General features: G+C 33.6%; 1 protein-coding gene across 1 annotated transcript; it reads right to left on the bottom strand.

Annotated features, from left to right (window-relative positions):
• Positions 1 to 2879: 2879 nt before the first annotated feature.
• LOC107630714 (protein SPA1-RELATED 2) lies at positions 2880 to 9363 on the bottom strand. Its single transcript, XM_016333921.3, has 8 exons — positions 9176 to 9363; positions 7456 to 8985; positions 6966 to 7123; positions 5891 to 6719; positions 4970 to 5116; positions 4112 to 4429; positions 3848 to 3907; positions 2880 to 3523 (listed from the first exon to the last, which is right to left on the bottom strand). The coding sequence occupies exons 2-8, from the start codon at positions 8725 to 8727 to the stop codon at positions 3332 to 3334; spliced, it is 2976 nt and encodes a 991-aa protein (XP_016189407.1). The 5' UTR covers positions 8728 to 8985; positions 9176 to 9363; the 3' UTR covers positions 2880 to 3331.
• Positions 9364 to 10823: the final 1460 nt, after the last annotated feature.

Here is a 10823-nt window from a genome sequence, read left to right as displayed (position 1 = left end):
AAACGTCCACAGTGCTGCAAAACACCCCAAACAACAATATTCAACAAAAACACTACCATATTCTTTTCATATTAAAACTATTTTTTGACTTTTTTACACCCAAAAATATATTTACTTTTTTAAAACCAGAAGTAATTTTAAAAAAAACTTGACGAGTCGTTGAACTTGGGACTTCAAAACTTAGATGCACACTATTAAATTATGACTTATAAATTTAACTATTAAAAATATATATAACTAAAGAAAGAATGTTATCTGAATAAGTTATTAAGTCCAATCAAATTTTTTTTTTCAGCTAAAATTTTTCGTTATCAATTTTTAACTTATTAGACTAATTTAATTAAACTTAGTTATCAAAATAATTTAATCATGGAATATTACTGTATTAAGAAAAAACAAACTCTAACCGTCTGTTTAAAAATTTTTAATGGCATGAAATTGAATTGAATTTCATTAGAAATTGAGTTCTAGTCAAAATTAAATTGAATTAAATTTTAGTGTTTAAAGATTTATCACATTATTTGAAATTTTTATAGTAGACAATTTCACCTTTTATTAACATAACATCATATTTAAATAATAGAATAAATAGTCATTTTTAACCATCAAAGATTTGATCACTGATAAAACTAATTACGAAAAAATTAAACTAACGTTGTACCTATAAAAAATTAGCATCGTTTGACAAAAATATCCAGTTATTAAATTTAAAATTGCTCCGCTAAAAATTTTTAAAAATTTTCAAAATACCTTTTTTTATCACCTTCCCCACCCCAACCTTTTAACCTAACTAAATCTACCATACAACCCTAATAACAACCCTTAGTTCCTCACTTCACCTCCTTCATTCTTTCTCACTCACTACTCTTAGCCGCTTAACCTCTCAACTGCCACTTTTGCTGGCTCAGCCTCACTCACTCAATCATAGCGGCGGCCTTCACTCACTTGAATCACCTCACTCATCCTCCCTCGCACGCCACTCTCAGCTGGCTCAACCATCTCTAGTCACCTCTGACGCCTCCAAATCATCGACGCCAGCGTCATTTCTTCCAAATCTACTCCTTTTCACCAGCATTGTCCTCAAATTCTCATTTCCAACTTCGTCATTAATTATTCCTGCTCGTCTCCATCTCATCTCGTCGTTGACTGCCTCACCGCCGATTGCTCCTTCTCGCCTCTTTGCTCTTTTTTGTTGATGATTGTTTCATTGTTGCCACCAACAGCTAACTGTTGTGTGTTTTTTTCACCAAATTTAGTATTTTGGACTGGTTTCGTGTTAAAGTGGGGATGGAGATGTGAATATAATACATTGAGGGTTGGTCCTACTCATTGAGGGTTATTTTTTTCTCTTATTTCACTATTTTTAGTTCTTAGAACTTAACAGCTTTGCCTCCAACTTGTGCTGAGTTTATCATTTGATTTTTTTCTAATTCTTTCAGTTTTTTTTTTGGAATAAATCCATGAAAATCAAGCTAGATATTTGCTTTTTGATAGAGAGAGAAATATGAAAAGTTGCTTTTTAGTTTGACGAAGTGGTGAGTTGCTTTGTAAGTGTATGCTTGAGTTGATTCAAATGAGTGAGGGAGATTTATGGAGGTGAGGGTGAGGGTGAGAGTGAGTCATACGGGTGGCAACGGGGCGGAGTTTTGCTCTACCTGATCCCGCCCCACCCTACAATAACCCGCATAAAATCCGCCCCGCTCCTACCCGCGGGTAGTAAAAGGTTGAACCCTAACCGGCCCTCGCGGATACCCGCCCCGCCCCTATAATTATTAAAATCTAATAAATAAAATTACATTTCAAAATTTATATAACGATCATCACATACATAATATAAATTAAAGTAAAATTTTAAATATGATACAATATTATTAATTATTTTACTAATTATTTTACATATATTACACATATTATATATTAAAATTATATATTATATATATACCGGGACGGATAGTACCTAAACCCAGCCCTACCTCGTTCCGTCCTGCCTAAGAATCCGCTCCGCTAAAAATCTGCCCTGGTGTGGGGTGGGTAATTACCTGCTCCGAACAAATAAGGGCGGGGTGAGTACCCGCAAGTTCGGGTGGTGTTATCATCCCTAGGGTGAGAATGAGGAATTGAATTATTAAGGTGGATTTTGGTTCTTATTCAGAAAATGGATGTGAAAAGGGGATAAAAATGTTATTTTTAAAATTTTATAAAATTTTTAACAAAGTTAATTTTAAATTTAACAATAGAATATTTTTGTCAAACGATACTAAATTTGTATGGATACAATATCAATTTAATTTTTTCGTTAATAATTTTGTCGGTTGTCAAATTTTTAATAATAAAAAATGGCTATTTATTCTAAATAATAAATATATTTGTTGATTAAATGATATGAAAGAATATGCACAAATCACGAGGCCACAATAACATTCTCGTCCAAAATTCTCAACATCATCATCATCGTTTTACATCAATTATTAACACCATTGTTCCTCATCAGTGTGTTGTTTTTGTTTGAACCCTTTCTCTTTTATTTATATTTTCTTTTTTTGTTACTCTTCTCACGGTTTTCATCCCATTCACAACCACCATTTTTCTTCCCATTCTATGGTTCATCTGTATTCTCACCACTCCCGGAGAAATAAACCACCGTTTGAGTCTCCATCCTTTTCACCGCACCTCATCCGAAATTATTCTTACTCTCTCTCTGATCATCATCGCTACCAATGGCTTCAATTAGTTCATTGCCATTTCTTGTGGAAGCAAATGCTGACACTACAGTGTTAATGCTTCACACCAAGAACAATAATCACTACAATCATCGTATTAAATGATTTTTAAACAAGCTCCTAGTTTCTACCTGACATTAAAAAAACGAACGCAACTAATTAATTTAAAGAGTATCCCCCAATCCTTATGAAAGAAAAAAGTACTGTGATAAGATGACATTTGTATAGCAACAAAAAATCTAACGACGTCCGACTACAACGTTAATGTAATATATACAAGTCCGGGCAAAGCTAAATAGAAATTTCAAGGTTCTTTGCTTTCAAATGTTAGCGTTTGTAGCTAGTCCTCTTCATATCGATAGTAGCTAGCTATATTCCTCAACTTATAAATTACAAGCAACTCCTGCCATGCCCAATTGCCCATGTCTAAATCTGTGTAACAGGTCTTTCTGCAAATGCCAAACAGTTTTGGTTTAAAGCCTTAACTTCTACATCCTGTTGAATCCAACCTTCATATTAGAAAATTTGCATTAGATTGTGACTTGTTTCCCCATCCAATCATGGCTCACACCGGGCTGCACAAACAGAGCCATCATCAAGTTGACTTTCCTTCACACAATCTGTAACACTTTTATACACCCACTTGAATTGGCCGCAATAACCATGTCTGATTTCCCTTTCCAGCACACACTTGAAACAAAATGGCCATAGTCATCATAAGTCTTTTTACCATTAATGGGATCCACGGACCCAAACTTGTGTGATGTGATTTGCTGGGGAAGAGATTTATAGTAGGCATAAACCTGCAATGCAACAAAAGTATACATTATCAACAAAGGTATATATAGATGTCCTTAAGCTTATGCACAGATGTTTGAACTGCTCTTATTCTCATCACAAATTATGAAATTGCAAGTCGTAGATATCACAAATTTGTGCATAAACAACATGTATACCAAATTGTAGGAGGATTCTAGGTGTATATTTGTGTTTATGTGGTTACATTTTTCTTTTGTAGTCTTTGTGGAACTAAAATAGCAAATTGCTAAATCACTAATTTGATTGACATTTTTGTTCCGGTAAGCTATAGTGAATCTATCACGTTACAACCAAAAGTAATATAATACCTCATTTGTTTCAGAGCCACATGCAATATATCCATCAGCAACCGATAAACCCACGAAATTCTGTAAAAGCAGAAGGTGAAAAATTTGAGCCAACCAACTAAAGTAAACATTTTTTTCAAAAAAGGGACAACTTAATGCAAATTATGTCAAATTTAAGACATGCAGCCTTTGGGATTGCGCATAACAGCAACCAAAGAAGGTTTTGGGCAAATGCTAACTGGATTTCATATTTAACAATCAAAGCTGTTAAATTCAAAACCAAACCTTCTGATTGGTATGCCCTGACAAGGTTAAGCTGCAAGCATTAGTAGAAGGACCCACAGGAGAGGTTTTGTTGAGATCCCAGATCTTTAATGTATTGTCGGTTGATGAAGAAACAAGTGTTACAGAGTCCAAAAATTTGACATAGCTTACAGCTTTATGATGGCCAGCCAACACACACAAGGGGCTTCTAAGATTGCGAAGATCATAGCAATAAGTCAAGTAATTTGCAGATCCAAAGGCCAGTAAATTAGATGAATAAGCAGAGAATTGAACACAGCAGACATTCGCAACATTCTGGATTGTGCCTACACAGTTTCTCTGCAAGATAAGTTTTCCTTCATATTAGCTCATGATCAATATGTGGAAAGCTCCGGTGTAGTTTTTGCTATATAGCTTGAGGATACAATCTGTCCATACAATCTAGAAAGACAGGACTATCACACCAGCATAGCTACTTATAATCAGGACTATATAATCATTTTTTAAATAGAAAATCCTCAAATAATATAACCTAGTGGCTTCCACCATATTGCTGGGAAAGTAAAAGCTAACCCTTTCATAGTCAGTATGTTCCTAATATCAAACAGGGTTCATATGAAAATCAAGAATTCCTAAATTTTTAGGAAAAAATTTATAAATCATGATTTAGTTTTTATGTTTAGTATCAAGATTTTGATTATAGTCAGTTTCAGAGACATAAATGTCATAACGGTGCAATAATCAAGAGGAAAAGCAACCATCATTTACTTTCTAACCTTATTTTATTTTAAACAATTGATTTTCCGTCAAGCAAAATGTGCTCATCCAGAGTTTAAGCATGTCTGCCCTTAGCCTTTGTATCAGTGCTAAAAAGCTTACCTCATTGATACTCCACAGCTTCACAGAACAATCATCACTCCCACTAGCAAATTTTGTAGGGTATGCCGGAGAGAAATCAACAGACCATGCCCTCTTTTCATGTTCAGTGAAGTGAGCAAACCCTTGACCTGTAATACCATCCCATAGCTGAAAATGCATCCAGTTATGCAATGCTATGAGTAATTTTAGAAATTAGAACAGACCAAACATCAAGAAATGATCGTATTTTTAGCTTTTAGGTTAAAATCGATGTCATTTTCCAAGGATGTTCTCTTTTCTTTCGGTGAGAGTGATGAATTCTTTCTTAGTTTAAGTGAACAAAATGTTAGCCAGTCATTATTGTAATACAACATAGTGATAAAAATGTCATTTCGTATAGATGATGCATTTTCGGCCTCTGAACAAGACCAGTAATATTATTTAATTGATATGACAAACTCTACAAAATGAGCCCCAATGACACCTGATAAATACCATTCTCAATGCAAAAAGTATTGTGCTAAAGAAGTTAGCAACCGATCCAATTATGTCGGACATGGAAACTATTCAAAAAAAAGTTGAGAATCTATTTTTACATCCAACAGACAGAATCTAGAAAGGTTTTAGAATAATCAACTCTTGAGAAAATTATAAGCGTTTTCTGCCGTTATAATTAGCCATATATCCCTTAGAATGGGAGTGAGAATCTATGGGATGAGTTTTTAATAGAAGTTTTAATATAAACAGGTGAATATTTCAGCCCCCATTTTTAAGGATATATAAACTCACCTTTTAGAGCAGTTTTAGGCCAAAATTCAAGTCAAAGACTTAGTAAACCACTACAAGGTAAGCTATTGAATATTGAGTCCCAACTGCATATGTCACAAAGTAACTGATGGAGAGAATAGCTCCAATGGTTTATAATGTGCTGTACATACAAACCTTAACAACGCCATCGTAGTCTGTGGAGGCAAGATAGTTCCTGATGTAGCTATTCCAGCATACACAACTGAACTTTGATTCATTTGACATCTCAACTACAGGATAATGGATTTCAGCTAAGTCATTGAAAAGTGAGCTGAACTCATAAATTTTTATTTTCTTTGATACCCCAGCAGCAGCGAAGTACTCTTCATCCCTATCAAAACTTAGAGAGCAAATTACATTTCCAAGACTGTTAATATCTGAATTTCTCAATATACTCCGCTCCTCAAACTTGCTATAACGTAGATACTTGCAAAAACCATCAAAAAAGGCTCCTAAAGAATCTGTTTTTTTATCTTGTTCCTTGCCTCTTTGTGCCACAAACCTATCTCTTGGTATATCTTTATCTGGGTGAGTTGCAGCATCTGTTTCAGGAATCTGAATTTTAGATCTCATTGAAACATAAGCATTTTCAAGCTGGCACATATTTCTTATGACTCTCATTTGGTTTGCATTAGAGATTGGGCATGCAGGGGATACTGATTCTGAACATGAAGGTTTTTTGTTGAGAGATGAACTCTCATTATGGCAAGATATATCGTTATGCAAGCCAGCAGAAACCAAGTATTTTCCAGAGCTATGTCCCCTCACCACCTCTTCTATATCTGATTCCAAGAATCTGGTGACTTCTTCCAGTTTGAACGCATTCTTTTGCCTCTCCTCTTTTAACAAGATGAGGAAATGCAATAACAATTCCGATTGTGCTTCTGCTTTGTCAAAATCTAATAATAATTTTTCACTATAAACCTCCTGAATTCCATTAAATACTTCAGATCGTAGTATCTCCCTGTCATGCCACAGTAACTACAACTTAGAATATCATTGTAGTGTATGGTAGATATAGAACTAGGACAGACAAGAGAATACCCTCCATGTTGTAAAAGAAGATAAATATTTCACAGAACAGAACACAATGGAGGAAACATTCTTTGAAGAACAAACTGATCTAGAAATCATTTCGACACTGGTAAAATCATTTTGACTTGTAATATTAGCGGCAGTGAATCTGATAACTAAATGATCTCAGCATTACCGTGTTGTTGGACGTGATGATGACTCAGGATGCAACAGCCAAAGACAAAATCCGGCTTCCAGAGGATTTTCTGACAGGAAAGCCTGAGGTAGAATCCTAAGATGAAGATCAGACATTGCTGCAATATGGGATCCTTCAGAGTCAAATTGACTGAGCAACTGAAAGGTATAAGCTATATTAGTTAATGATGTCATATTTACTTAGGCTACTAAACTGCTTCATTTAAAAGTTGATTGAGAATTAGTATTTCATAAATATATTATAATAGCATTCAATGGTCTGTCAAAACATATTGTGGATTGAATTTCTCCTTCTTTTATTTATTGAAAGTATATTTATTGATTGGAAAGATTAAAACATACCAACACCATTTGTTTTACCAATATGCAATGAAACAACGTTATAGGCTGGAAGTAAAAGTCATGTAAAGATGGGTGCATGCAGAATGCATCTAAATAATAATGCGGGTAAAATCAATTAGGTCACACACCTCAAAAAAGAGAACACCCAGAGAGTAGATATTTGCTGATGTCGTACAGCCTCCATCGGGACTTTTATACCACTTATCTTCTGATCTTTCATTCAAAGAAATCAACTGCAGTAGACCTCCATTGGATATGTCAGGGACGCTAGGCACTTTCCAAATATTATGTTTCGGAAATTGGACACACTTATATTGGTTGTGATAATCTTTTGATCCAGCTGCACCAACTTTGCTATCAACAGTAATTTGAAGATACAAGTCAGGCCTTGAAGCGCACTGACTCCGATCACCAACACCTCTCACATACTCATTAAATTTTTGTTTCTTTAACCATGCATCATGAGAGGGAGATGTTTCCTGCTCTGACATCCTTTTTCGAATAGAGGAACTTCGTAACTGAAGAACTTCTGAATTTGCACCATTATCTAACATATGTTTCTGTAACCCAAGGTAGATAACCTGGTTTGATGGTAACACTTTAATATAAGACGGGTTCAGGTTGCGCAATGCAAACCCCTGAGAGTGTGAGCCATCCACCAAATCTACAATCTTTCTAAATATACTCAAACACTCTGCTTTGCTTCGTTTGAGTCGCCCAGCGTTCAACCATTCTCTTAAACTGACCCCATTACATTCAGACCCATGAGATCTTGGCAATGGAGCATTATAAGGAGACTTTGCAGTCGTTGAGACAGGGCTTAGCGGGACACTGGAATCCATCTGAGTACCAATGCCAGCCTTCATCAGATTCTGATCTCTAGACTCAACAGTCAAGCCAATAGAAGATGAATTTTTACACACAATATCCTTTCCCTTTATCGTATTTTTAATAAAATACTCAGCAAATCCTGATCTAGATATAACTTTTGAGGAAGCTTGGTCACTGTTTCTACACCCAGTATCACCAAGAAGTAAAGTTCCAACTCCTGAATCACTTGCTAGCTGCATTTGGCTCTGAGTATTATACGCAGGCCCTTGATTGCCCTGTGTTCCAATATCTAAGCTCGAACCATTGCAACTTCTCACTGTCAATTCTTCAACCATATCATCAGCGTCACTGGAAAGACGAATTGGATGCTGAAGTCGTGACATAGTACCTTGTCTAACGTCATTACATTCTGGGGGTGGGATATGGGAGGAGTCATTGTGGTCAACTTGGGGTTTTATTATTTTGTTGCTCTCGGGGTTTATTGAAAGCTCCTCATCTTTAGTTTGGAGTTGTAAACCCTCAGCAACAACCCCCAATCTCATAGACTCGTTAATCAATTCTTGATCCATAGGATCAAAATAAACAATTACAGCTCCATATCCATATGCACAAATTCAAAAATAAGAAATTACGGCTCCATATCCATAGGCAGAAATTCAAAAGTGAACAATTACGGCTCCATATCCATAGGCACAAATTCAAAAATGAACAATTACGGTTCCATATCCATAACCACGAACTCAGGCATTCAGGTATTAGCGCATAAACAACCCATGCAACATAATAATTTCACCCGAGAACAATTCAACCGCTGTGAAATGTGAACCCTATAAACAGTTTCAAGAATCAGCAAATTGCATTTGCAGAGGCAGCATAACATGAATGCGAACATTGAAAAAATGCATGCATGTTATGGTGTATTGATGTTAAACCATAAAATTCCAAAAATCACGAGAATTAAAAATACTTTAACGGGAAACACGCAGAAAAAGAAGAGAATGGCGTGTAAATTGTAACCTGAAGAAATGAAACTTGCATAGTTGTTGAATGGAGCAGCCAGAAGTGCAAGGAAAACATGCGAAATAGAAAATAGTTACTAGTCGCGGAAGGAAGGAAGAAAGGGAATGGTTTTTGTATGTGTCAGGTTTCAGCTTCTGTTTTTGCATTTCGGTTACAAAGAAACTGAGGGAGAATACATGGGAGACACGTGTACCACACCTTAAATCCTAATTATCCAACGCCTTTTTCAATGCATCCATAATCACAATCACAATCACAGAACAAGATCTTTTACAATTATTTTTCTTATTTTTGTCCCTGGCTCTTAATTCAATTGCCATTGCGCAGTTATTCTATTTATGATATGATATTATTATTGATATTCTTTATTTTTTCCACAAATGCTTCTAGAGTTACTACATTGCTATTAAATTCTTATGATAAACAGCCTCTCAGGTAACAAGTGGTAGATTTTTTTTTTTAGCTTTTCAAAACAGTAACATCAATGAAACTCAAACTGTCACTTCCTGTTATTTCTATTTACCATATGTTTCTTTTATTTAGTTAAGTTTTGCTGTTAAATTAACTCTTAGCATGTCATATGCAGAGATTTGTGTTCCCAAATTCATAACAGTTTGTCAGTTTCTTTGCATGAAGACAAATGCTTCTTTTGTCAACAAACTAACGACTCAATACATTATGCATCAATTATTTCATGCTTTCTTCGGATAAAAAAAAGTACTATGTTCTTTTTGGATGATAGTTGTCAATATACGTTTGAGTAAAGTATATTTTTTTATCTTTAAAATTTGTTAAAAATTTTTAAAATATTTTTAAATTTTATTTTATTTTAATTTTATTTCAAAAGTTTTTATTTGCATTAAATATATTCATGACGGTTAATTTTTAAAAAAATTTAGGACCAATTCAGCAATAATTTTAAAAGAATAATCTTCGATACAAATAAATTAGACATAGTTATCATGCATTATTGTTAGATTGGTTTTAAATTTTTTAAAAATTAAACTGTTATGGATATATTTGATGCAAATCGAAAATTTTAAAGACAAAATTAAAACAAAATAAAATTTAAAAATATTTTTAAAAATTTTAATAAATTTCAGAAAAAAATTTATTTTATTCTATATATTTATTTTATTTTTCCTAAAAAAATACTATATGCACAAGATTTTGTAATAGATTTTTTTATAGTATTTTCACAAAATCTGAATTTTTTTATACTTTTTCCTTAAAAAGATGCAGAAAATATGTTTTATTTAAATTTGAGACGGCTACATTTGATTCTAAAAATATGATAAAATAGGACATTAAAAATAAGACACAAAAATTAATATTTTTGTATTTTATTCTATGATAAACTAAAATAAATTATGAAAATCTCATTTACTCTATTTTTTTTCATAAAACAATTTAGGAAAAAAATATAATTATAAAAATTTGATAAAAATAATAAAAGAAAATAAAAAAATAATATTGTAAACACAATGACGAAAATTATTTTTTCTGAAAATGATGTTGCAGGAAAAAAAAAACTAATTACAATATGAAGACTTTTTAAAAGAAAAAAATAGTATCGAACAAAAAATGAAATAAAATAACATTAATGTTAATGTTATTTGTATTGGTGATGATGACAGTAGAAGAG

Source organism: Arachis ipaensis, chromosome B3 (genome assembly GCF_059453495.1).
Source record: "Arachis ipaensis isolate K30076 ecotype BB chromosome B3, ASM5945349v1, whole genome shotgun sequence".
Lineage (NCBI taxonomy): Eukaryota > Viridiplantae > Streptophyta > Magnoliopsida > Fabales > Fabaceae > Arachis > Arachis ipaensis.
This window is presented reverse-complemented; position numbering and strand designations above follow the sequence as displayed.